Here is a 27,690-nt window from a genome sequence, read left to right as displayed (position 1 = left end):
TTAGGCACACTTCCACCTCCGGACCTTTGCACTTGCTGCTCTCTCTGCCTTGAATCTTCTTCCCCCAGATGACCCTCAGATGTCACTTCTTCAGTGAGATCTTCCCTGGCCACCTTATTTTCAACTGTCTTTCCCTAATACTCCCTATCCCAACTCCCTCATAGTCTTATCACTACCTCAGTTATTAACTTACTTAGATTATCATCTGTCTGTCCCCACTAGAATGCAAGCTCCAAGAAGGCAAGGATTTTGCCCATTTTGTTCACTGCTGATGCCCAGCACCCAGAATAGTGCTAGGTGCACAGTAAATATTTGCTGAACTGATAAATGAATCCCAGGACACCTGGAAATATTCTTAACTCCTCATCATGGAGGGAAAAATCACAGAATCCTCTTAAATATGTTTTGCATTTCCTAGCAAAATGTACACATTTCAGGCCTTCTCAAGCAAACAAACAAGTGCTAATGAATTTCAAGAGGGGAGGAAATCTCATTTCATTTTTACTCCCTCTCACCCTTCCTAAATCAGAGACCACCTCCCCTCCTCTCAGGCCCAAAGCTGGAAAACATCTGCTCAAAGGATGCCGGTGGAGATTCAGGTGCCACCAGACCTGAAGGCAGTTACTACCCACAAGTCTGCAGGGAAGGGAAGACTGAGAAAGGGAAGAGAAATTAGCACATAGATTAGAAACACATGTTTAAAAGCCCCTTCCCAGGTCATGAGTGAGCTGAGTGAAGCTGGCATCAGGGTGACAAATTAATTTCATGACCCTCTTGCTTTCATTAGAAACTGTAAGACTCTTTTTTTTTTTTTAAAGCAACTGATGTGTAGAAAAAGGGCATGTATGTCTGCCTGCGTGTCTACATAGAATGGGCTGGTGATAAAACAAGATGTTTTCCAATGGAATGTGCACTGAGCGTACATTAAACCACCCACGGTGTACCCAACATAGTGCAAGGTGCGGGAGACCCAGGAAGGTCTAAGATATGGTTCCTTCTTGCGAGGAGCTCTGGCAGGCGGAGGTGACTGGCACAGACACAGCTCACCAGACGTCACGGCACTAAGTGCTCCGCTGGTGTGAACAAAGTGCTAGGGGACCCGCAGAGGGGCAACAGGTTCTGCCTGGAGATGCTCAGGAATTGAAGCATGAGTGGAAACCAGAGGAGTTCATCGGGGAGCGGCATGGGACTCAGAGGAGGGAGATCTGGCAGGGAATGTCAGAGAAGCAAAGGCCCAGAAGTAGAAAGTCCTACGTCTGGGGTGATTCAGGCTCAGATTCCGTAGACAGGCGGTGGAACGCAAGGCTGAATCATCATGCTAGGGAGTTTCGCAACCTCCTCTAAGGAGCGCTCCCTGGTCCCTCCAAGTAGAAAGAATTCCTCCCTCCTTTGTACCCCACCATGCCCATACACCCTCTCCAAAGTGCACCCAGCCCAGGGCCTTGGCTGTTCCCTCTGCTTGGAATGCTTTTTCCCCAGCTATCTGCAAGTGCCACTCCCTCCCCTCCTGCAGGTCTCTGCTCAAACATCACCTTCTCTGTGAAGCCATCCCTGAATGTCCTCTCCAGGAGGCAAACACACACGTGTGCCCATTACCTCACTTTATGTTCCCCATAGCATTTATACCTGTGTATCTGTCTACTGCTGGTCTCCACCGGAATGTGGGTTCTGTGAAGGCAAGGACTTCATTTTATTGGTTGCTGTATCCCCAGCACCTGTGGTGCATGGCACGCAACAGGAGCTCAGTGAATATTTGATGAATGAATAAAAAGCACCTGTAACACTTGAATGATCAGGGTTGTTTATATCTGTCCCCACCTCCAAGATTGAAAATGGATATGAGAGCAAAGCTCTCAGTTCTCCACCCAGCACCTCCCACAGTGCTGCACAGGGTTGGCACTCAGTAAATAGCTATTGGATGGATGGATGGATGGATGGATGGATGGATGGATGGGAAGATGGGCAGATGGTTAAGTCCAACAGAACTTGGGGACTATGTGTATGTAGGAGTGAGAAGAGAGCCTAAGATGACCCTGATTTCCAAGAGGAATAAGCAGTTTAGGGGGAGAAGACAATTTTATCTAGACTATAAGCTTGAGGAGGGACAACCAGATGGAGTAGCATAGGCAGCAATACAGTCAGGAGGAGAGAGAAAGATCAAATCAGAAGCATTGGCTAAAGTCATGGGAATCTACTCATTCACTTCGATGTTGGAGTTACCTTCTTTTGGCCCAGCGCTTACGATGTGCTGCAGTGCACAAGACAGGCCAGTCTCTGCTCTCATGAGACTTACATTCCAAGGGGAAAGGTAGACATTAGGCAGGTAAACAAACAAATGCATAGAGATAATTTCTGATGGTGGTATGCACTGTGAGAAAAAATACACAAGGGTAATGGGAGAGTTAGGCAGGGACAGTATTAGATGGAGTGGGTAGGGGAGGGCCCTCTGAAGAGGTGGCTTTTACCACTATGAGGCAGAGGGCAGGAATGACAAGGAAGTTCCTTGCTTCACCGCTTCAATTTTCTTGAACAAGTCTAGGGTGAAATCATCTGCCAAGAGTGAAAGGATGGAGAGGGTTTTCAGGTAAATGGCAAAATACTGAAACAACTGCGGTAAGGAAGAAATGAAAAGGGGTGAGGAAAGAGATCATGACGGGGCACCAAGGACCGAGCTGAGGACCAAGCTGAGGACCAGCACCATGAATGCGGAGGGAGCCCCTCAGTGCAGAGCACATTCATATTTTACAAATACACTGTCATGAAGTCCCTGCAGCTATACTGAGACCAGAACTAATGCCCCAGTAGGATCTGGACTCTCTACCTCTACTTGGTATGAGATGGGTTTGCCAGAGTGTTGATTTGATTTTAATTAAGTTTGATGGGCTGTGAGGGCTTTCATTACTTGGTTTGACCAGACACATTCCCACTGCCGCCACCTCGTAGACCCCAGTCACTTCCTGCCACAGCCTCCCCACTTTAGCCATCCTGCAAATTAACCACCCTCAGCGTCCACCCCGCCACATCCCAACCGCAACCCCTAGAGGATCAGCGCCAAACCTTTCACACAGGTGTCTAGAATAGGTCTTTTGTTACCTGTCCAGGCTTCTCTCTCCCAACTACTCAGTCTGACTGATACTCACACTTCCTTTTTGAACCCAAGTTCATTTGGATGGACAGACCCAGGTCCATGTCTCAGAATCTTAGGCAAGCTGCTGAAACTCTTTGGAGTTTCCTCATCTGTAAAACAGTTAATACCGCTGGCTTCCTAAGAGGGTGGAATGAGCTAACATGTGTAAGCACACAGCACAGGGCTGCCGAGCACACGTAGGTGTTCAGGACATGGTAGCTGGAACGAGTGTGACTATTACTTTAAAAGCTGCTATGTAATGATGCGGTTATCACTGCATCCAGCCCACAGCCACACACATGGAAGACACTGGGGACGTGGCCATCCGTATTGTTACTATGTGCTGCTTTGTGCTTCACCTCTTTGTGATTCACCATTTCACTCTTCTTTGGATCTACCTTAAAAGCCAATTTGCCTCTTACAGTTTTATTATAGTCCTCCACTTACATGAATATGCAACATGTGTCTTGTCCCTCAACTAGACAGAAAGTTCCTGGAGAACAGAAATTGTATCTTCTGCTTCTCAGTATCCCCCTCGCTGTGAAGTACAGAGCCTTCCACTTCAGGAGGTGCTAAGTAATTCCTGGTCAATGTGCAGTGCTGAGAGATTGGCTCCCCTCTTAAAGGGAAAGCCTCTCTCTCCTCAGCTCCCTAACTTCTGCCCATCCATCAAGACCCCCTTCAGCCCTGCCTCCTCCAGGAAGCTGGCCAGTGAAACTGATTTCTTCCTTCCTCAAAAGTCCATGGCACTCACTAATTTGCCATATTTAGCTTCAGGGCTGCGAGAGTCTTAGGGCAGGCAGAGCGTGTGGTCCCCCTTGCTCTCATCAGTACTCTTCTTCTAGGGACGTCTTTCCTGGCCAGATGAGGGGAACTCTGGGCGACATTAAGGGTTTTTTCCACAAAGAGAAAGCAAAGGCTGAGCAGACCAAATTCTGGTACTTCAATCACCAGGGCTCTGGTGGGGTTTCTGTCCCACAGCTCCATGCTAGAAAACACTAACGCAAAAATGCCAAGAGGTCCTCTGTACTGTGTAAGGAAGGCAGGGCCGGAGGACCTGAATTCACCTGGCTCTGCCTCTTCTTAGCTGTGTGGAGCCTGAGGAGTATAACCCAGGCCTTACCAGGCCTCTGCTGTCACGTCTGACAGTGAGGGAGCCCTCCAATGGCCTCTAAGATATTCCCTAGATCTGTAGTTCCAAGCACCAGCTCTGCCTATGAGCGATACTGTCGGTGGACAAATTGAGTCCAAAGAGCTTTCTCCCTCTCCAGTCATTAGCTGGTGGGGGTGCTTTGAAAGCTTCTCTGTTCCTGCTGTCCACTCTCCTGTCAGCTATTTCATCCAATGGGCATAAAAATGAGAGCATCACGAAGTCTGAGCAATTGAGAAGATGCCCGCCTCCCTCACGACTGTTAAAGCTGGGTTGGGTGATGGAGACGTGGAGGCTCTGTATACCGTTCCATCTTTGTACGGGTTTAAAATCTTCCATACTAAAAAGTTATTAATAATAATTACAATAAACCCACCTGGTTCCACCCTTTCATGAACTAATTGGGTACCCACTTTCCAGATGGATCTCATGAGCCCCCAAAAAGGTAGTGGATCTTTTTTGAAAAGGAACTAGATCTGGAAGTTATAAGGCAAGTGCTTTTTAAACGTGCCCACTGGAGAACAGAGGTGTGAAGAAAAAAGGGCAAAGTGCTTGGAGTCAGACAGCCGGTTTGAGCCCCCTCCTCCCACCAACTCCATCAATTTGTAACTGTGTCAAAGAGGATGCTGAAGCTACCAGAGCCTTGTCTCTTCCAGTGCATTATTATGAGGTCTGACCTTCTGTGCCTCAAAAACATTTGGTACCCATTTAACTCCCCACATTTAAAGCATCATGACACCTGTAAATACTTGTGCAGGGCTGGGAGAAGAGTAGTGCTCCAGCTTTAGAAGAAACAAGAATCAGACCACATGGCCCCATCCTTGAGATTCTGATTCAGTGCGTCCAGGAGGCGGCCCAGGAATCCACCTTTCACCAGTCACACTGATGCCTCTCAGGTATGTAGCCCTCAGGCCACACCTTCAGACGTTCAAAGGACAGTTGGAGGGAGCAGCAGGGATAGCAGAGGGAGGTGAACTGCTTCAGACTCTGCCTGGGAGGAAAACAGGTCTTTAAACGACTAAATGGGACTAGTAATGAGCAGAAGAAGAGGGGCAGTTCAAGGGAAAGTTTTGTGGTCACAACCCTATCCAGCTAATGCCTTGTACTTCATGGACATGCTCGTCTCTCATTTTTATTTTCCAAATTTTACCCAGAAAAGCCTCCTCAGAATTCATTCATCCCATCCTTCCCAGGCCCTATCACTAAATCTCCCCGTAGCCAGAGGGAGACTTTTAGAACATGAATTGGATTAAGTCAACTTCCCAACTTAAACCCTTCCACAGCTGCTCACTGCTCTTAGGAGAAAGTACGTATCCTTAAAATATCCATCAAGGCCCTGCATGTTCTGGCCCCTCCTGACCTCTCTTACCCTATCATGAGCCACACTTTCCCTTTCTCTCTGGCACTCCAGCCACAAGGGCCTTCTTTGGGTCCTCCAACATGCCACAGGACCTTTGCATGTGCTGGTTCCTCTGCCTGGGTTGAAATATTGCCTCTTCAAGGAAACTTTCCCTCAACACACCAGCCTAGAACAGTTCCCCTGCTTTACTCTCTTCTATCTTCCTGGACTTTACAGCATAACACAGATCCAACTTTTATTTATGTATTTATGTGATTAATGTCTGTCTCCCCAACTGGACCACAAGCTCCACAAAGATAGAGTCCATATTGGTTTTGCTCATCACTGTACACCCAGGGCCACAGTAGCTGCTCAACTAATGCAACTAAGAAGATAATGCCAAGTGCACCATCATCTGGGAGAGACGTGTGAATGTAAAAGAGAAATGACAGACAAAGCTGGAGAAATTCACGATGCATATGAGAGGCCAGAGTGAGATAGTGTACTTTCTCCTGGACGTGGAGAACTGAGAATCCCCTCTGGTGTCACAAGGATGGTAGTCACTGGACACCACAAGATCTCAGGCTCTCTCAAACAAGAGCATCTGTCCAGGACCGTCCCCAGAGGACGATGAGAATGCGACTTACCCCTCAGGGAATGTGGGGGCCAAAAAAGAGAGCCAGAGAGATTGAGTGCCCAGCTCCTCAATGCCCTTCCTGTTATCTCTCTGAAAAAGTAGCTTTGTCCCTCACTATCGGGACTCAGAGAGAGAGGGGAGGAGAAGGTCGCAGACAGAAAGGATCTGCCTCCCCCCTATCTGGAGCCACAGAAACAGACGAGCTCAGGTTATCTTTGTGTTCACTTCTGTTCCCCGGAGATGAGTTGGGGGTTGGGCGGGTGGGAAGATTTAGACTAGTCAATTCCGAAAACAGGGTGGTTTTCTGCTTGGTCATCAGACATATGCCCATTCAAGGGAGGCGAAACAAGCTGAAGTTTAGATTCTCTGACGAGGCTATCGAGTCCCATCAATTACACCACGTGGAAAAAACTTTGGACAGTTAAAAATAACATAGGGGTCTGGTGTTTGGAAGATCTGGAGTTTGGAATGCCAGCTTGTCAAGCACAGATCGCTGCCTACAGAAAGCTTGTGCTGGAACACGGAAACACACACCCACCAGGACAGGAGGGCTGAGATGAGCAAGGTGTCGGCCCGTTACCTTCCACGCCAGCAACGGGGTGGCAGACCCCGTGGGAGACAAGCACCCAGACCGACTCTCACCCTCACCCACTTTGGTCTGTAGCCCTTTGCCAGCTGTGGAAAGGACAGAGCTCATTCAGGCATGAAGCCCCGGCCTCCCCCTTGGAGGCGGCAGCAGTGAATGGCAGCAGGAGCCAGGACTTCAACCGCGCCCCAGTTCAGCTCTGTGTGTTGTTTCTTCCCGTTATTTCTCAGAAGGACCCAACATCAGCACTGATTCAGCATCATGCAATAATCTGAACCCCTGGACAAAGCATCCCGTAAATAAATTTCCCCCAAAGTCTATTCTGGCACATTTGTCCAAAGAGTTACTAATAATAATGCCATAAAGTTCTAGAACTTCTTTCTTCTAAGGAAATCAGAGCTTCTCCTACTTATTATCTCATTTTCCTTAAGACGCCAATGTGGGGAGAAAAAAATCAGCTAGTGTGTCTGTGCATTTTACTGATAGAAAAACAGGGTCACTGCCCACATCTATTAAGAGGGTGAGATGTGCCAACTCTTTTAAGCACTTTACATATATTAACTTATTTAATTCTTCCAAGAACCCTCTGAAGGCAGAAATTATCACAGATGAGGACACTGAGGCACAGAGGGGTTAGGAATCCAATCCCGCTCATGGTCATGGGGGTTGATGTGAACCCAGATTCTCCAGCTCCAGATTCTGCACCCAAGCCACAGGGCCACTGCTTGCCACACTCCCACCCCCTGGGACAGGGCATCTGAGATCTCAGAGTGCACGGCTCCAAGGAACCTGAGGACTGGGGTGACACCAGCCTCCCCATGAAAGCTAGCTCCTGGGGGTGGGCCCAGGCCTTCTGGTGGGAGGGAGGGAGCAACATTAGGTGGGCAGCTTGAATAGGTAAACAGAGTGCCTGCAGGCCTGGGGTGGGAGTGGAGAAGCATTACCTTCAGAACAAATCACCTCCATCCTCCCAGGAAGAAACACTGTCTAACAGACCTGCAGCCTCACTTACCCCTGAAACCACGCTCCCACCTTACTGCACCCACCCCACTCCCATTTGAACTATGAAACCAGGCTTTGACTGAGCGCTAAGGGTCTGTGTATGTTTGCCTCCCTGGACTGGATTTGTATATTTTATTTCTAACCATTTATGGGTGGTTGTTGTTGTTATAGAAAGAGGGTGGTGACTAAAGCATAGAAAGGGAGAAAGACTTTTGTTTTTTTAATATTTCATCTATTTACTATTGTATTATTTAAATTTGGTAGGGGGAAGGTAATCAGGTTTATTTATTTTTGGAGGAGGTACTGGGGATTGAACCCAAGACCTTGTGCATGCTAAGCATGTACTCTACCATTTGAGCTATACCTTCCCGCCCCTGGGAAAGACTTTAAGATTCACCACTTGGAAGGGCTTTATCCTACAATCCCTACTTAGCAAGTCAGCCCATGAGGCTGGCCAGGGCTGCCCTGCACCTGACCGGATTGTTGGATTCCTCTTCCTCCTCCCCTCTCTGGAGGTATCCTGGAAAACACTTGAGAAGACATAACCAAGGAAACCAAGGACCAGGAATTAGTGAGAAGGCTTCTCTGGAGGTGGACAGTCCTTCCTGCTGAGGGACACAGGGTGATAACCTACCTCCCCTTGGAGTCTCTCTTTTGGCCTCCGAAGTGTTCAAGTGCTTCCCAGGGATTGGCTGCCAAACTGGGGCTCCACCCAGACCAACCTGGCCCCAGGCTATCTCCCATTTTTACCTTCTGTTCATGGACCCCCCACTCCTATCCAGCCAAAAAGATCCGTTTGCTGTCCTCCACATGTGTCCTCCCACCTGGCCCTTCACGGCCCTCCCCCAACCCCCTAAAGGGAGGGGATTCCCTAAGGAATTACTCGAAGGCTCCTCAAATTTTTGCTCACTTCCCTTCCACACCTGCTCTTCCCCTTCCTCATCCCCCACTGGGATGAGCCTGACCAGCTCCTGCTATCCTTCCAAACTCAGCTCAAAGCCACCTCCCCCTAGAAACCTCCTCTGATAGGACCATGGGATGCTTTCTCTCTTCCAATTTCACAGACCCCTCGGGGGCTGGACCGTTCACTGAGTACAGTTATTCCCATCACATAACCTCACACATCCTGTTTCTTCTCTATGGCTTCTTCTCATCCGTTTGCTGTGTGCAAGCTTTGCCTTTTCCTCCTTCCCTCTCCCTGCTCCAATATTCACGAGGTGGAGTGTGCCCCCTACCCCCAGGGACTAGATGGAATACTCTTCCCTTCCTTTTGTGCCTCTTCAGTGCTTTTTGATCAAGGTGCGATGCATGGAGAAAAGAGAGAGATGTCAACACAGCCCAGATGAAAGCAACAAGAGGTAAGAAGCAAATGGAGGCTGGAGGTACAAACCTTGATATGAAGCATTAAGTGGATTATTCCTCTATCGAGGGCCCACAGAGCGTTGGGAAGGCTTAGGTCAGAGTCAAGAAATGAAATAAGAAGTGGAAAGCCAAAGAAAATAAAGGAGTAACCAGTGGGCTTTTGCTTCCTGGGGATTTGTAGAGCTACAACAGCCCGGAGGAGAGATGGCCAGGAAGTTGGACTGCCCAAGGCCGACAGCTCTGGGTCTTGGAGAAAGGTGGGGACATTTCAGAGCTTTTACATTGTTCAGACCAGTTTACGTGGATTGCCTAGAAGACAGGAACTCCAGGCAACACTGGGCAATAACAGAGATTGTTGCATTGATCAGAACTTTTTTTGTTCGGTATTTCTCAGGAAACTGACCACATTCTGGGCAGATAATGAATGAAAACAAATCATCACCAGAAAAGGGATCTATGTAACTGGGTCTTCTCTGTTAGGCAGATCACCAAATTACAAAACAAGAATCCTATTGCTCCAAGGATAGCAAGAGCTACCTCGGTCTCAGAAAGTTTCCTACATTCAGACTTGGGAACCCGTCAGGTTCCATCCCTCCCCAACGCTAACTGGAACCTTCAGCCTCTGAGGTGGCAAACAATGCCGCCTGATGTGCTTTGGACCAGGGAACTATGGGAACTTTCCAAATTCCATAGAACTCCATAGATCAGTGTTCATCTCAGCTACCCTGTGCATAACTGACCTAAAATCGAACGATCCAAACCTGTTTCCCATCCCCCAGAGATGTGTGTAATTAGATAAAATGAGGACAGAATATGTATAAGTATCTGTTATACTGGGATGGCTGCCCAGAAAGGAAATGAGCACCAGAAACCGGACGGCCCCATGTGCGCCCTCCATCCTGAAGGGCTACACCCGGGACTGAAGGAGGGTTAACTTCCAGAGTCAGTGCTGGTGCAGGATGACCTCTCTGAGTCCACAAACACTTTTGTACAATTCTGCTCCTCCAGCCTATACTTCATGCACCATCAGCATTTTTAGTTTTCCTGGCTTTCCACGTTAAAGGATGTCTATTGGACGAGAATTTGAATTAAAACTTGACTTGAATGGCCTGTCTCCACCTCTGGCTTTCTCCCCTTCCTCCTGACACAGAACCAGGCCTCTCCAGGGTGGCGCCTTCCTCCACATGGCCCCAACACTGAACAATCTGGAGGGTCAAAAAGAGGCAAGAGGAAATACACAAGTTACGATGATAGTTATTTTACTTTCTCTCAATATGAAGAATAAAGGCCCAGGATATCATTTTTTGTTTCATTGTGAAATAAATTTACCTGAATTAAACATGACTGGGACACAGACATAGGTAAAGTTCTATCTAAGTAGGCATTATGAAAGTATACAAAAATTTCTCAAAGAATATATTCTGCCTTTTCCATTGATCTTTGACTATAACTGTGGTCTAGTCACTGTTAGTTATAGTCAAAGATCAATGGAAAAGGCAGGTAGTCAACTTTCACCAAATCCCAACTTTGAGTTAAATCATAATATTTGCACCTTCTGGTCTCTTCTATCTTAAAAACCCACACAAATCCTCGGGTATAAATAAGTCTAAAGGAAATCCCATACACAGGGGAGCACATAGTAGACACTCAATAAAAGTGTGGTTAATTACACAAGCCCTGGGATACTTAGTCCCTGAAAGAGGTCAGAGCAAAAAGACCAAAGAGAGGGAAAGCCAAGTTTTTTAGATCCACAAGAATGAAGTGGTAAAGAAACCAGGGGCTGGAATAAATGATTCTAACATTCATCACAGCCTCACATGTTACATGCAAGCAAGGCAATCTTGTGCCTGTTTTCTGACTCCTGAAATTGAAGAATGTAGGGAAAGGAATTCTGCTGCCTTTTCCAAACTCCTGCAAGGGAGAGAATGAGAAACAAGCCAATTCTAAAGAGTTAGAAGCAAATTAGGCGAGAAGAGCAGTGTGTCTACCTGCTGGCTTCATTTGCTCAGTTACTCACATTTGCTCAGTTACACACATTTATTAAGTGCCTGCTATCTTAGATTCTAGGGATGGGAAGGCAAGGCAGCCACCATCCCAGCCTTCCACGGCCTTACACTTTAACTAACCAGACTGAAGTATTACAGTGGCCAGGAGAGAAGAGTATGTTTGGGACTAAGGGACCAAAGGCAGGGGTAGCCAATTCTACCTGAGTGTCAGCAAGGGCTTCACTGGGAAAGAGGGGGCTTTAAAGTGCCTGGAAGATGAGCAGGTAGATGTTCAAGTGCATCTGGGGTAGGATGGGGCTGGAGGAGGCTTGAGCAGTTTGGTGAGACTATAGGGGGAGTGGGAAGTGTGCCACCTCTCTGAGCAGGGATACAGAACCATCCTTTCAGGATAACAAGTTCACCTACATCTCTCATTCTGAGGTTCTCAACCTGGAGACCATGGACCTATCAGGTCCCCACTGAGGGGCTCCTCAAAGTCTGGGAACCCCATAAAACCATATGAAGCTGTTCACACCTACATGCATTTTTTTGGAGAAGGGATGATCCGGAACTTTCATAGGGTCCTCAAAAGGGTCTGTGATTGCCCGGTTATCACTGTACTCTGATGCTGTTGCAAAGGTGCTTCATTTTTAAGAAGATTCATAGAAATGTTATAGAAGTGGTTACAACATCAAGATGATGGCTATGCAAGAATTCCAGCCCATACCTTTTTACCTTCCAAGAAACAGGGAGCTGTCCCACCCCTAGGATCCCTAGATTAGGCATTCAGAGATAGGCAGGGTCAGTGCCCCTACTCAGCCTAGAAGCAGCTACAGAAGACGACAGCCACCCATTTGTACCCACAGAAGATTATGGGAGTAAAATCTCTGGAGGCAGGGAATGAGACAGGAAAGAAGGGGACAGGACACAGCCATTAAAGGAATGACACAGCAATTAGCACCAAGATGGCAGAAAAGTCAACTCCCAATAGACCTGGAGGCCCAAGACTGCGGGAGATTCGACCTGCAGTGGACCTTGAGTTACGTTATACACATTGTAATGTACTAGCTTAGTGAATGGCACATCCACAGGCACTATGACAGTTCCAAGGCTAACCATGAAAGGTCAGAGACGATGGTGACCCAATTCCTGGGAATCCCCACCCCTTCGCTGAAGTAGTTGGAATAATCTTCTCACTTGTTAACATACAAAAACTAGCAACACCGCAACTTGCAGTCATTCTCTCTTGCATTCATGTATCTACATTTACTCTAACCCCCTCCCCCATACCGTGTACATCTCTCTAAATAAATCTATTTTTACTCAAAAAAAAAGGGGGGGGTGGTCTGTATTGCCAAGGAAAAGTGAAGAAAAAACGCTCGAGTAAGTTGAGTATCTCGAACATCAGACTGTGATGTAGATGCCATGGTTTTCTGTCTCTGTGTTCCACAGACAGCTCAGTACCTGACATATCATAGGTTTTCAGACCTAGCAGAGCTAAAGGGATGAATACAAGGAGATGGGAAGAAATTGCCATTTTCATCACCAAAACAAACATTGTGTGTACAGACATTTATGTGCCAGTCAGTGGGCTAGATTTTACAAACCGATACCTCTTTCCATAAAGGCACATGGAGAAATATCTTCTCAACTTCTTGTTCCCAGAACCAGGATTGCAAAGCCAAGTCCCTAAATGTGGATACAAGTCACCCAGGGCAATTCACTGCAATCCCCAGATTAGGTTCAAACTTCAGTTGGCAGTTGCCTAGCAACGAGTAACCCTAAAGACACATCACCAAACCAAGATGCCAAAAGGGCATTCTGTGGACAAGCTGGTTCTGAAAACTAACCCCCACACAAGTCTACCTGCCAGGCCTCTCTGGGCCATTGAGGGAAGGAGTAGACTTTGCAGCCAAAAGCTGGAAGGGGGAGGCGGAAAGGTGTTCGGATGGTGGTATGTAGGAAGTAAATATGGGAACAGGAAACAGAGGGTACAGGAGAAGGCAGCCTCAAATAGGTCCTCTTTCAGATCACACTTAAATTATTCTTCCAAGCAGTTGCTAAGCAAACCCCAACCACATCTAAAGACACAGAAAGTGGTGCCAAGACTTGACTACAACGTACATCCAGCCCTGCCCTGAAGACCTCATCCTGCAGCAGTTCCACTGACCTATGCCAGGTTTAGGTGGGCAAGATGACACACCTCTGGACCCAGGAAGCAGTTTTTATCCAACTCTCCAGGGCAGTTCATTCCCTTACAGAGGCAGCAAGCACGAAAGAGGCAAAGAGACTTCACTTTCTAAAATTCAGATTTTTTTTTCTTTAATGTAAAACTCGGAAACACCCTCAGCTTAGTCAGGTGAGACTGGGCTTTCTAAGACAAAGGTTCTAATCCAAACCATGGCACAGGCCAACACAAGGCACCTCTCCCTGTGCGGACAGCAGAAAGCTTGGGAAGAAAGCTTGGGCCTTCTTTGGAACCCATCATCCCTTCTCTTGGAAGGTCTTGGGGGGCCTGGGGAAAGGGGCAAACAAATCTATCAGTCTGGAAGCGATTCAGGAAGAACAAATGTGGAAGTCAAACAACAACAAATAAGGCGGATATAAATCCAGATAAAATATTAAAATCATTAAAGGGCTGCTGCTCCCTGAAGATTGGGAAAAATGAAGAGAGTTAATTAAAAGCAATCTCCATGCACTGCTGAGCCAGCCGGCCCTGATAAATCAACAGCTGGGGCTGCTGTGGAGGGCAGTCAAGGGGCTTCAGGACTGGGGGATGCTGGCCGGGGGAGGGGGACTGCCGCAGAGATGGCAGTGACGTCGAATTTAACATAGTGACTTAAGTTTCGTGTTCTATTAAGTATTTTACAACCACTGAATAAAGTTGTTCTTCCGACAGGAAGAAAATGATCATTTGGTTGAACAAAAAGTGAGGAAGATAAGGGTGAAAAGGTATCATTATTTGATTCAAAACTATTTGAGACTGTGACGTCAGCATCTCTGATCTTGCTCCATATGCAGAGGCTTTTTTCTCTCTACCTGATCTGCACAGGTAGATGCATCTTCTAAAATCTCTCTGCAAAACCCTGGACTGTTTGTTTTGGGGGCTGGGGAGGTAGTGCAAAGTCAGGAAAAGGTACAAAGAGGAAGAGGAGAGAGAAAAGACCTTCAAAATTCTCATTGCTGATCCAAGCCAGACTTTTAGCACAAAACAAAAAGGTCAGCAGAAATGGTGGGAACTTTTTCCTTTCTTGCTTTCTCTGTCTTTTTTCTTTCTCCTTTTCTTTTTTTTACTTCCCTCCTCCTTTTTACTCAGCAGTGAGATAAAGTTTTTGTTCTTCATTTTAAACAAAAAAAGAGCTCAGAATTTTCAGGGCCAATCTAAGCAAAAAAAAAAAAAAAAAAACAGAAAGAAAGAAAGAAAAGAAAAAACCCAGCAATTTTAGAAGTGTTACAAGAATGGCCCTTCTCTATTCTAGGGGAACCCTCCAGTTCTTCCTTGATGGAAATACAATCAAGAGAAATGATTGGGAGAAAGTGTTTTTTTTTTCCTCCATAGAATTGGGATTGGAAGGGGAGTGTGTGCATGGGGAAACATAAGGAATTATGCATTTGGATATGCATTTTAATTAGGTGGACAGAAGCAGCCGCCTGTTAATTTTTCTTGCTTGTTTCCACTTAGCATTCATCACAGGCAGAACCACCATAGAGCGCTCCCACGATAATAGATGGTTCTGCATTGGCTAAGTCCTCGGGGAAAATAATTAGCAGAAGAGAATATATTCTCTCCACTTCGACTACCCCATCCACTCTGCCCTCCCCCATCTCCAGCACCACATTGCCTTCCCTCCCTACCCCACCCCCGCAACCAACGTTTCCCTAGAAGCCTAGAGGAGCAGTCAGCCTCCTGGTTTACAAGCACTTACTTTGTTTGCCCTGCCAAAGAACAGGGGTCTGGAAGGAGAAACAGACAGACTGAAGGTCTTTCCTTGGAGTGGAAGCTCCTAGGTGCAGGGAGGGAGGCTACTCTGCTGTTTAGTTCCAAGGGGCAGGCTGGCAATCAGTATTAGCCAAGACAGGATGACTGCTCCAAAGAGGGTGAGACAGTTCTCACTGAGCTCAACTGGCAGCAAATAAAGACATGGAATGAGTCCTTAGCTGAAGATAATGGGAGTAGGGATGACGTTTTTTCACTTAATTTGCTTTTGTAAAGTAAAAGAATGCTGTCATTTTGCAGCAAGCTTGAATCTGAAGCATTTCCAAGACTGGCAAATAACTCTGTCATTCTGAGATTTGACCCTCACCACGCTGCTGTCCATAGGCTACTTCTGTATAAGGAATCAGTTCTTGCTGCTGACCCTTGCTTCTCTCTCCCTGGAGTCTCCTTGATAGAAGAAGGAGCCAGAGACTGGCTGATGACCCGACCCCAAGTGCCAAGAGAGCACTCCGTCTGCCCACCAGCTCCTGCTTCCTCTGATCTTAGAGGGTGGACTCAGTGCAGGGCTGACAATAGGAAATGAAATGAGGGCTTCTTTTGAGCTCATATTCTCACCTATTTCAAACCCAGACAATGGGAAAACCCCACTGAGATCCCAGGGCTATTTACACACAGCTGGATGAGTGAGGCTTTGCATTTCCTGAGAAACAATGACTAGACATGATGTGTAATGCCAGACTCTTTTCATTTATTTCAGTTTTAACATAGTAATGTTTAATATATGAGGGATTGCTGACTCTCTGAGAGGGCCTCCACTAGCTACAAGAAACTTTACAGTTCTAGTAACACCTCCCATTTGTACTTTACACCTTCTGAAATGATTTTACATCAATTATTTCATTTGGGCCCCTCAAGATGGGTCATTAGAGCTGGGTGCAGGGGGAGGGAGATGAAAGGTGATGCAAGCCCTTCTCATGTAAAGAGAGGCCAGACTCTTGACTTTCAGGTGTCCTGTCATCCCAGTGTTCCCTCCACCCAACCCCCTGTTGCCAGATGAAACCACCACTCTGTCTAGGAAGCCTCCACCCCTTGCCTCACCAGGTGACTACTGCTGCTGCTACACTTCCTAGAGCCTCCCCCAGCCCAAGCCCTGACCCCCACAGGGAGTCCCTGCCCTCAAGAGGTGGGAGCGGAGAGGACAAGGGGAAGGCAATCCTTGTGGCTGGGGATGAGAGAAGTGAGTCTCTGGGTTCCCAGGGCATTTGCCACCCTCCCCAACAAAATATTGGTATTTCTACAGGGGAGGCATGGGGTGGGGGGGTAAAGAAGTTGAATTCTATGATACTATCAGTAATTTTTTTTAAAGTTTATACGGAGGAGGGTTGCTGGTACTACCTAGAAATGTAGTCTTTGAATTTTAATAACCCTAAAAATGGAGGGGGCCCAGGCATATACCCAAAAGAATTAGAAGCAGGGACTCAAACAGCTATTTATACACCCACATTCATAGCAGCATTATTCAAGATAGCCAAAAAGTGGAAACAGCCCAAGATGTTTCCATCACTGGATGAATCTATTGGATGTCCATCATTGGAATCCACTAGATGTCCACCATTGGAATCCATCCATGTTTATCCATTGGATGAATGGATAAACAAAATGTGGCATATACATATGATGGAATATTATTCAGCCATAAAAAGGAAGGAAATTCTGACATATATTGTAACACAGATGAATTTTAAGGACATTATGCTAAGTGAAATATACCAGTCACAAAAGGACAAATATTGTAGGATTCCACTTATATGATATGCACAGAATAGGCAAATTTATACAGACGGAATGTAGAATGGTGGTTACCAGATGGACAGAGGAAGGATGAGGAGTTATTTTTTAATGGGTATTGAGTCTCTGTTTGGGATGATTAGAAAATTCTGGAAACAGACAGTATGGATGGTTGCACAACACTATGAATGTACTTAATGCCAATGAACTAAACACTTAAAAGTGGTTACAATGGTACACTTACATGTTATACATGCCCAAATATACGTATTATGTATATTTTACTACAATTTGAAAAAAAATTGAACGGGCTGCCTCTACGTGTTGGAGGTCAGGGTGACCATTTTGTTTTTTCTTTCATTTTGCCTCTCACAATTTAGGCTTCTGTGAAGTCTCTGATGGATTTTGCAACCCCCTCTTCCACCTTTAGGCTTGTAGAAAATTGCCAGGGGAGTTTTCAACCAAAGGAAAGCCTGATAATAATGCCCCCAGAGGAATCTGGGATATTCTGGAGGCATGTCACTGAAGGAGAGGCAGTGAATTCCAATTTAGACACAGCTAATATCCACTCTGGCCTGGCCAGACTCTGTCTGCTGGACACCTCCGTTTCCTCAGCAGTGGCATAGGATACAAGAGAGGAAGCTCAGTGAGACATCAGTACAGGCCCACCTGCTTAACAGCCAGGTATCTGCAGCTGCCCAAATGGAATTGAAATAAGCACTTTATTTCCATGTTAATTGGGATGAGTGCCATGGTGGAGGAGAGGACAATTCCAAGGAGACTGTGGATAAATGAAATCCAGAGAAGAATCTTCCAGCTGTTTGCCTTTCTCCCTCCACACATTTAAAGAAAGATAGATGTTCTCAGCAATTCCAGTCATTTGCACCACTAAAAACTTTATCTGAGTGCTCATAAACAGCAAGATAGGCCAATTAGTCTTCCCACTTCTCTTTCCTGTCTCCACCCTCTGGTTGGAGTGTTGATGAGAAGAAAAATGTTCAAAAGGGGGAATCAGAAGAAAAACCTATGTTCTAAATGAGCCACCAACTAGTTCCCAGCCTTAAGCCCTGAGAAAGGAGAGGAAGTCTGATCCCGGTTAGAATCCCAAGGGGTAGCATAATGGGGCAAGACTGGACCAGAAAAGATGAAACTACGAGTTTCCCAGTCTTAATAAGTCCCCTTTAAAGCCACACTTTAAAAACGAGGAAGAATTCAAACCCTGGCCCCTACCTGTCCTTCCTGTCCAAATCGACCATAGTAAGAGCCACGAAGTTTTTTACTTGAAAGGAATTTTGGCAGTCAAGGTGTATCACCCTCATCTTAAAGACAAGGAATATGCAGCTCAGAGAAGTTCTGTGTCCAAGACCACATAGCTAGGGGGGAGTAGGGCTGACAACAGAGCTCAAAGCTCTGGGATCCTCTCCCAGAGTTTTTCTCCTCCATTACTCTGAAGTCATCACTGCTACAAAAGACTAGCCACGGGTGAGAAATGAATGTGGAAAAGGGAAAGAGTTTGAGACAGGGCCATATTCATGGCATGTGAAAGTCTGGGGACTGAAAAACCTTTTCTGGTGGTGCTTCCAATTGCAGTTAATATAAACAGCAGATTTTCAAAGTGAATAGCAATGAAAAAAACTCACTCATTTCATAGCAACCCGAGATGACCACAGTCTCTGGATTCAGGGAGGGAGGAGAAGGTGCAAAAGGGGGATTAGACATGTGCCATTATTTTTCCCCGGGCTCAGCGCTGAGGCCCGGAGGTGGAGGACTCACTGTGGGCTATTTGAACCCCATTATTAGGAGCCCTGAGCTTAATCCTTTTGCCCCTCCCTGCCTCCAAACACAGCCCCCTAAATCTTAGCCACCTCAGGGTTCTCTCTTCCCTTGCCACCCCTGTCTGCTACTACTATTGACAAACACACAACCTAGAAATTCTCAGCACAGGCCACTCCTCTTTTCCCACTCCCATCCCTGCCCCCAACACCTCCTAACCACTGCTTTTAAAACTCTGATGCAAATCACAGGCTTCAAAAACCTTCCTTCAGTGACAGTTTTACAATGCTAGCTCCATTCATCCATATGGTTTGACAGACTGTGAAACACTAGTAACCGGACCAATAAGAAAAACAAATTACAAAAACACCACAACACTTCATCTCTCCCCAGTTGCTCACACAACTAAAAACCTTTAGAACTTGCAATTGATCATAATACCCATCTCTCTTGCTGTTAAATAATCATCGTTTCAGAGTTCCAGGCCACACAGTGGTTTCTATCCACTCACCTATCCCCTCCCCATCCCCTACCCCAGATCACTCTTTTATCTTTCCTTTTTAAATGCCTACATGTTTAAAGACTATTTAAAGCTAGGGTCATGCTTACATAGGCCCCTGCCGGAAAACCCTAGCTGGGCAAAAACTACTTCAGTGGTTGTGGCATTTCCTTGGCCAGGGGCTTGCCACATTGGGGCTAGCTTTCTGTCTTCCAGTGATTTTCAGAACACTCAGAAACCACAAAAGTTACTTTGCAGAGGTTGGGATAATAAACAGGCCTGGATTCTGTTGGTTTTTTAAATGACCCAGCCCCCAGCACCGCTACCAACAGCATGGCAGCAGCCTCAGTTTCTCTTCTTTTTTTTGGTGCAGGCTCAAAGCACGTATGTTGACCATGGCATTTTACTTTTTGCATTGATCTGAGCAGATGGCTCTGAAACAGCTTTAGACATTATGGTCTTTCTCAGATGTACCTAAATTCCAGCTACCTGCATGATTCCAAAAAGACAAAGGAGGATGAGAAGTCTCCAATTAAATTGCTGCCTCTGAATTCCAGCCTACTTTATGGAAATGAGCAGCTCCCTTTCAACTGGCGACCTCTGGATGCCTCCCAGGTGGTCTGCAGGCCCAGCAATTTTCAGAGGTTTACCCTGTGACAATGCCTTCATTTGGGTTCTGGCAGAAATTAATATCCTTTATGGGTATCGCATCAAAACCAGACATTCTTCCGGCTGAAAAATAATGTGCGCTAATGAAGTTTGGAGATTTTAAGCCTTTTTTTTCCTTCAGTGACAACCAGAAGCAGATGGAGAAGGTGGTTCTTAGACATCTGTTGGCTTAAAACGTCTGAAGGTCCTTTTTCATAAGGGGCTAAAGTCATGCCCATAAAAGGCAGCAAGTTTATGAAGTCCCAACCCCAATGTTCCCCACCTAGTACCTACCCATGTCCCCCCACCTCAACAGAAAGAGCCAAGAGGAGATTAGAACCAGGAATGTGTCCCCCCTATACTGTCCTCTCTGGTATCTAAACTGCGTGCCACAGCAAGAGTGAGGTCTGGCTTCTAAGTGGCGACACAATTACACAAATTTTACAGGCACAAAACCACTTTAGATTAGAATACACTATCTCCAGGTCATAGAATGTATAAAAAGATGAAGATTTTAAGTCCACCTATACACCTGAGCGGGTGTTGGACCTTGGCTGAGTAAGTATATTAGCTTCTCCCAGAGTTGTGTTGTTAACAACAAAACAGAGATATAAACACATACCTCCAAGCAAGGGAAACTCCTTACAAAATAAGTTTTCAATACAATTATATATCTGTATGTTCACATGTTACAAGCATGACCAAATAGTTTACTGGTCTCATTCTTTATAAACAAATAGTTACTTGGGGTAAATCCCTGTTAGTTCATATGGAATAATTAAATAATAATAACAATTATTCTTTTCTAAGCAGGCAGTTAGTATAACAGATACATATGTGCATAATCCAGTCTGACAGAAGGTGGCAGACATTCCCAGTTAAGTATATACAAACCAGTGTTTTGATAACTTAATGAAAGAGTAAGTTGTTTCAAGTGTTGATAGCAAATTTGGGGGACAGTGGCTAACTTGAAGTATAATATCAAGCAAGATTAGAATTCATATTAAAAGCACTATGTTTCCTGGGTATGCAGAAATCAACCAGAATACAATAGGTAATGTGACGGACTTACTCACAGACTTTTATCAACTCCATATTTATGTTACCTACATGTGTTTACTTTAATACATGGCCCTTATCTTGCTTGTACATGTAAGAAACACCAGTGACTCACACATCTAGGCTCAGTCAATGTAGCTGCTAAATTAAATAACGTGTACTACCTATTTACACATCATACATGTCCATCAATGCTTTTAAATTCTATTTGTCCAGATGTGACTGCTTGGTTGTGGGGCCACCTGCCGAGTCCCCTTTGTGATCTGATCAGTCCAGGCAGCTCCTGTTTCTGCCTCTAACACCCTGTTGGGCAGTAATAAGATGTTAAAGGCTACAACAGACAGAGAAGCCCGGCTGTCAGCTTCAGAGAGGAAGGGGGTGAAGGGTACAAGGAGGAGGAATAAGAAAGGGAGTTGAGGGGAGATCAAAGACAGGCAGGAAGAAAGCTAAACTGCTCAGAGAGGAGATGTGGCTCCAGGAACTTGAGACCTTAAAGAAGACCCCAAAGCAATGAGATTCAAACTGTGCCATCCAGTTAATAGAGCTACTGAATTATTGAATGCCCCACGTGGCAAAAGCTAGTATAATGAAAAATGGTCCATACTTAGCATGGGCAGAGCCTTAGGTGTTGCATGAAACCTGAGCTTGTTTCTTCCCAGACATGACCTGCCTCCACTTTATCCCCTAATCCTAGAGGAAACCTTTGTGTGAACAGTTTCTATAGGGGGCGTCCTTGATGTTGGCTTTTTTTTTTAAGGGAAGGGACTCAGAATGCACACAGAGAAAATGCTAATGTCATTCAGATCCATTTCATTGTCAGGAGGGACACATGAGGATAAAAACATAGCTCTTCAAACCTTTCACCCTGCTCCCCTCCTCCCAGCACCACCAACCACCCCTTCAGCTTGATGTGTCTCTGCGCTTTGTTCTAATTTATCCCATGCATAATTTATTCACGTGTGTATTGTTTCCTGATGAGCAACTTTTAAAAACAAATGAAATATATAAGAGATTCTATTAAACAAGTTGTTTTTTAAATAAAGGCAAATGGTGTAGGTCTCCCAGTAACAACGGGCGTGCTTCTGCGTTAGTAGTTTAAAAAACGTCCAGGGCGCAGGAGGCTCCGCTGGTCGAGGGTATTGTTTACACCCCTTTACCCTCAGGGAAAGGGGTGGGGATGTAAAAAGGAGCGGCTAATTATAAACGACCACTCAACTCCTACCTAGAAAAAGCAGGCAGGGGTGTTCTGTCTATGCTAGCGTGTACGTGTGTGTGGCGACTCAATTACAAATACATCACATTGCAACTGTTTCTAATTATACAAAGTACAAGTGTAATAATTCAGAACTAATTCCAAAAAACAGCCCGCTTTTCTGTCCTTTCCCCTACTTCTAACCCCACCCGACAAACTCTCCCCAAACATGCATCCTTCTGCGGTCCAAAAAAACCCCCAAAAAACAGGAGCGTTCAGAAATGAGCGTAGAGATACTGCGCCCGCCGGCGCATAAACGGGCTCCAGGGTAACGAGGGTACCGCCTTTCCAATAGGAAACAAACCTGGCGCACATGTGAAATAGATTTCTCTAACTTGAGTTTACCCGGTGGCATCAGTCTGGCTATGCGATTTCGGCTGGAAATGTGAAAACTGCACATCAGCTGTGGGTCGGTTAAAATTAAAAAAAAGAAAAGAAAAGAAAAAGCATCAGCGATGTGGCAGCGCGAGCGACTTCGAGCAAGGATGCCGCGAAGTTACGCCCATTTGTTCTGCCATAAAACATTTTCTTTCTCGGGTGAAACGCTGTGGCGTTCAAGTGCAGTGTATCTGAGCTTCCGAAGGAGAACTGAAGCCAAGAATTGCTCTCGATCAGCCTCAGCTTCCAATGTCCTCTTAGCAGCGCCAACACACACACACACACACACATACACACACACACACACTCACACACACACACACACTTAAAACTCCGAGATCTGGGACATCACTACCCTTTTCCCCTTATTACCTGTAGGAGATAAGCTGATGCAAAGACTTCCCATTCTCCCGGCGCGTTCCTTCGCGTTAAGAACCCCCCTACCGCCCCCCACCACCACCCTCGGTGCGAACCTGGCTTCCAACTCCAGAAAGAGCCCAGGGTGCGGACGCAGATGCGCTGAGATGAAAGAACCTGGGTGGGCATCCGCCACGCACCCGCGAGAATTAGGCACGAAACGCTCCCCACCCGCACCTCCCCCTCCCCTCGCCCGCGGCTTCCAGCCTAGCTGGGAAGTCCGAATCCCAGGGGCGCAGACCCCCACCCACGTCGGGCCGCGATCCGGAGGGAGCGCCCCTCTGCCAACATCATTGCCAATAGCATCCCTTTTAGAACGACGCTAGTTTTCCGAAGCCACCCCCGGCTCCGCGATCGCGAGTGGACTTGGCGGCTTAACAGTTCCACCGACTGGAAGGAAGGAAGGAAGGAAGCCAGGATAAAAAGGAGGGGGAAGGAAGGCGGGCAGGAATTGGCTGTCGGACCCGGGGACTGACCCCCGCGTGTCCTCGCCCAGCCCGCCCCCCTCCGTTCCGGATCTGGGCGTCCGCTCAAAGTCTCCCGGCGGCGGCCAGAGGCACCTGCCCCTCGCTCTGGCCGGGAGCAGACGCTGCCCCTCGCCTGCTTCGGCTTTTCACCCAGAGGAGGCGAGAAAACCATTCATAAGACCTGCAGCTTTCCTGCCTCCAAATCACCCCCAAGTTAACCCAAGTCGTTAATTTACTACAGCCAGTTCCCCCACAAACACCCGATGACACACCGGCGACTGCCCGAAGCGCCGTCACGCTCCGGGGGCTGCCCCTGCAGGAAAGCCCCAGGCAACCACCTGGGCCCCAGAGCTCCCGGGACCCGCTGCTCCCCCTGCGGTCCTCCTAACTCCGGAAGGTTTGCACAAACTCCCCGCAAGCGATCGGAAGGCAGAGAGCGCCCTGCAAACTCCGGAGCTGCCGCGGTCCGCACGCCCCGGTGGACCTAGCAGCCAGGCGGGGGCCGCGGGCTCCGGAGGCGCGGGGCTCAGCCAAGTGCACCCAGGCAGCCCCTGCCCGGCGCTCACCCCCAGCTCGGCCGCCCCCCGCGCCGCGCTCACCGCCCCGAGAGGCCGGGCACTCGGGGGACCGTGCTGTCCCCGAGCTGCCCACGATCCCCTAGCTGCAGAGCGCTTGAGCGCCTGGCTCCCCCGCCTATAACCCCTCTCTCTCTGTCCGCCAATTTAGAAGAACATAAATGTAACAATTTTCTTCTTGTTAATTGCATCTCCTGACATTTCTCCGCGTTGGGGTAAAAAAAAGAAGATGAAGAAGTAAGAGCTGAAAGAAAAGAGAGAAGCCCCGCCACGGCTGTAGGCGCCTGCAAGCGCAGTGCATTGGCAGCGCTCGACACGCAGAAGGCGCCTTTTTTTTCATATTTAAACCACGCGGAATATGTACATTTTTTAGTCTTACTTACGCTTTCAGGGGGTTGTGAATGACAGTCGCCATTTTGCTACAATGTAACAGAATATTGTCTGTCTCAGAGTTCTAAAGGTTCGCTCAGGGGAAGCGGCGAGCCAATCAGAGCACAGGATACCGGCCCGCCGGCCAATCGGCGCGGCTGGTCGCCAGGTGGGCGGGGCCTGCACGGTGGTAGTTATTAGGGGAGCTGTCAAAGCCCAGAGGTCACTCCCTTTTGTAGAGCCCGAGAGCAAGCAGGTCTTAAAGGGGCAGTACCGCGCGAGCCGCTCCTTTTCGGATTGGGAAAAGTGGAGACGCACGGAAGAGTATTCTAGTTTGGTTTGAATCCCTACTTTCTAAATAACTGCAGAGAGTTGTGCTCCTGGACAGAAATATTTAAGTATTACAACAAACCACTGAATCCCATTCATTAGCTTTTGGCTTTGCTGTTACGTTTTTAATCTCCCGAAGGGCAAATCCCCTTGTTCCCGTGCAAAAGTTGGAAGGCTGCCGTTTCGTGTAACAAAGTACTACACGTGTCCTGACGTTTGCTAATGCTTTGGGTCCTGCGGCTTTCTAATATTCTCATTCCCGAAGTGTTGTCTTTATCTCGGCCACCTTCCTCTCTTGGTTTCTTGGAACGGTCGCCGCCGTTCCTGACGACTGCAGGACAGCAACTCCCCTCCCCCTGGAATGTCTCAATGTCAGGCTCGCTCCCTTCTGCAGCCTGGGCTTTCGTTACGTAATGCGCGGTAGTTACTCTGGAGGTCCCCCACTACCACCTCTTCTGTTCTCACACACCAGAAACTTCTGAAATGGTCAGATTCCGGACGTCTAGGGAGCTCATTGGGGCCTTGCGTTCTGACCTTTAGGCTTAAGGGAGGAGAGGTTTAAGGGCACCTTCGGAAACGCTTTCTGTTCCTAGGAAAGCGAGTAACTAGGCAGAAGTTGTGGAATCTAGACTGGTTGTTGCCAGGGTCTCTTTCGGGGAGTAGCACACGCGATTCTGGCGTCACCTTTCACTGGTTAGATAGAAGGTGAAAAGAATTTTCTAATGAACAATCCACTGTGACCCGAGGCGTTTACAAAGTGTGTCTGCTTCAAGTCAGTGCGAACTCTTCACTGGCGAACCCCTGACAAAACTGGAAGACTTCTGCGAAGCCAGGCTTCCACTGGGCAGCCAGGAAGGTCGGGGTCGAAGAAATCGCACTAAATCATGAATAGGGGCCTCGTTAGCATACAGCAATCTGGCCACCATCCCAAATTTTTAATCAGGTCAAATAGCTAAAATAGTGGGGGAGGGGTGAAAAGGGGGTGAGAGGAGATGCCAAAGTGCCAGTTCTTCAAAGCTGTGCCTTCTCACTCCCTTTCCTGGCACTCCACTCAAAGCAATGGATAAAATAAATTTTTTTTAAGTTTCAGAACTTTCAAAATTCAACTCCACACACTATTAGAGTTACAGATAAAGAGAACAAGACTAAATCAGTGTGTCTGAAAGACTTGAAATTTTAACCCTTTCTTTCTGCCTATAGGTTGCTTTGTAACTTCTCGACACAGCATCTTGCAGTTTGAAAAAGTTATCACCTTTTCTAAAATTAAAATTTGAAAATCCCTTCCTTATTAATTTGTCAAGGGATTGGTTCAAAAGCTAGTATTTTGCCTAGGATGGGCCTTGACAACTTTAAAAAGCAAGCACTGTTTTCCAACCCAAGAAGTATGAGTTTGAAGTAACAGTCAGAACTCCCAACGGCCTCTTTGAGATATCAAAAGCATAGCAATTCAGAGTGGAAGGCAACAGTATGTTTTAATATACACAGCTTGATAAGTAAGGAAGAAATGTAGTGCCTGCCCTGAACAAGGCTTCCAGTAGGAGAGGGGAAACAAATTTATATTACACATTAAAGAAAAATACATATTCTAAGCATGTATAATCATTTATTAAGTTAAAGCCAAGATGCAGAAACCAGCATAATTCTTAAATATCCAGCACGCTTGAATATGGTGGACCAGATCTGTCTTCACTTTGGGAAATTTTAACCCAGAATTGAAACATTAAAGTTATATTTTATAATGATTGAATTGAAAAATTTATGAACTAAAGACAGGATTTTATTTTTTTAAGTAGTATGGACTTGCCTTTCATATCTAATGGAATGTCATTTTAACTCTGTCAGTACAAGCATGACTTTTAAATAAACAAAACTGTTGTGAATTCACCTTTTATCAACTATAAGAAATATAAGAGTTATTATTATTTTAACTTTGGTTTTTATGTCACAGATCAAGATTTTTTTCTACGGGAAGGCAAATTCCATCTGTCAGTTTGCAGATGGTTTGACCCATCTGCCATGAGGACAAATTATTCAAATAAGACTTAAAATGTACTGATCTCACCCCACAAAAAGGCACATATTTTTGGTCAGAATGCTCAAAAGCAAGGGAATGTAGAGTAGACCTGTTTAAATGAGACAAGAACCCTAAAAGTTTAGAGAGAATGTTAAATTTTACATTAATTTTGCAAGGAAGTGCTGTACATTGTGTTTCGAAGTTTGAGCTCTGAAATCTACCTGCCTGAGGTCACCATTTGCCAGCTGGGTTATCTTGGGCAAGTTTACTTAGCAACTTGAATGTCTCAGTTTCCTCATCTGATAAATGGCAGTAATAATAGAACCTACTTCCGGGATTGAGTGAGGTAACACAAGTCAAGTATCTGGCACATAGCAATACATGCTAATTATTATTTTTTATATAGGTATTTAACTATTTCCTATTGGCATAAGGAATGTAGGATATCTGAATAAAAGGACACATCATAAAGTGAAACTGTCCATCCAGTTTAGATTTTAAACTAATCCAAGAAAAATGAGCAAAGAGCAACTTTCATGAGAACAAAATAATAAATAGGACTGGTTCAGTTAGGAGTCATATAATTACTTAAACCCAAAAAATGTCCTCTTACTGACTATATCAAAACACTTTAAGAATACAATCTCTAAGGCTCTATAGATATTCATATATCTGAATACACTCTATCCCTCCCCATCTCTTTCATCTTGGTTTAGTTGGTTAGGTAGTTTAATCTGGAGGACGGAGGAGGCCCAGAATAACCACTTCCCCATCCCACCTGGAGAGTCCAGAGTTGTGCTGCCCCATATGGGAGCCATGAATCACACATGGCTCCTAAGCATCTGAAATATGACTAGTCTGAATTGAGATATACTGTAAGTGTCAATACGCACCAGTCTTAGGACCAAAACAGAATGTAAAAGATCTCATTAATCATTTTCATATTGATTACATATTAAAATGACATTATTTTGGATTTACTGGGTTAAATTAAAA

At 46.2% G+C, this 27,690-nt stretch overlaps 1 protein-coding gene across 4 annotated transcripts in view; it reads right to left on the bottom strand.

The window, feature by feature from the left end:
* The window catches only part of DPF3 (double PHD fingers 3), a 280,249-nt gene that overhangs the window by 224,038 nt on the left and 28,521 nt on the right, over nucleotides 1-27,690 (bottom strand). For 3 of the 4 annotated variants that reach the window (XR_012507468.1, XM_074365300.1, XM_074365301.1), the window contains exon 1: nucleotides 24,365-24,466. The exons of the other annotated variant lie outside the window; for it this stretch is intronic. Coding sequence is in view for 2 of the 3 variants with exons in the window: in XM_074365300.1 (XP_074221401.1) it covers nucleotides 24,365-24,396 (32 nt within the window). In the remaining variant the exon portion in view is untranslated. Of the gene's footprint in view, nucleotides 1-24,364; nucleotides 24,467-27,690 lie in introns of those variants that run through there. 4 annotated transcript variants of the gene reach the window in all.

Source organism: Camelus bactrianus, chromosome 6, assembly GCF_048773025.1.
Source record: "Camelus bactrianus isolate YW-2024 breed Bactrian camel chromosome 6, ASM4877302v1, whole genome shotgun sequence".
NCBI lineage: Eukaryota > Metazoa > Chordata > Mammalia > Artiodactyla > Camelidae > Camelus > Camelus bactrianus.
This window is presented reverse-complemented; position numbering and strand designations above follow the sequence as displayed.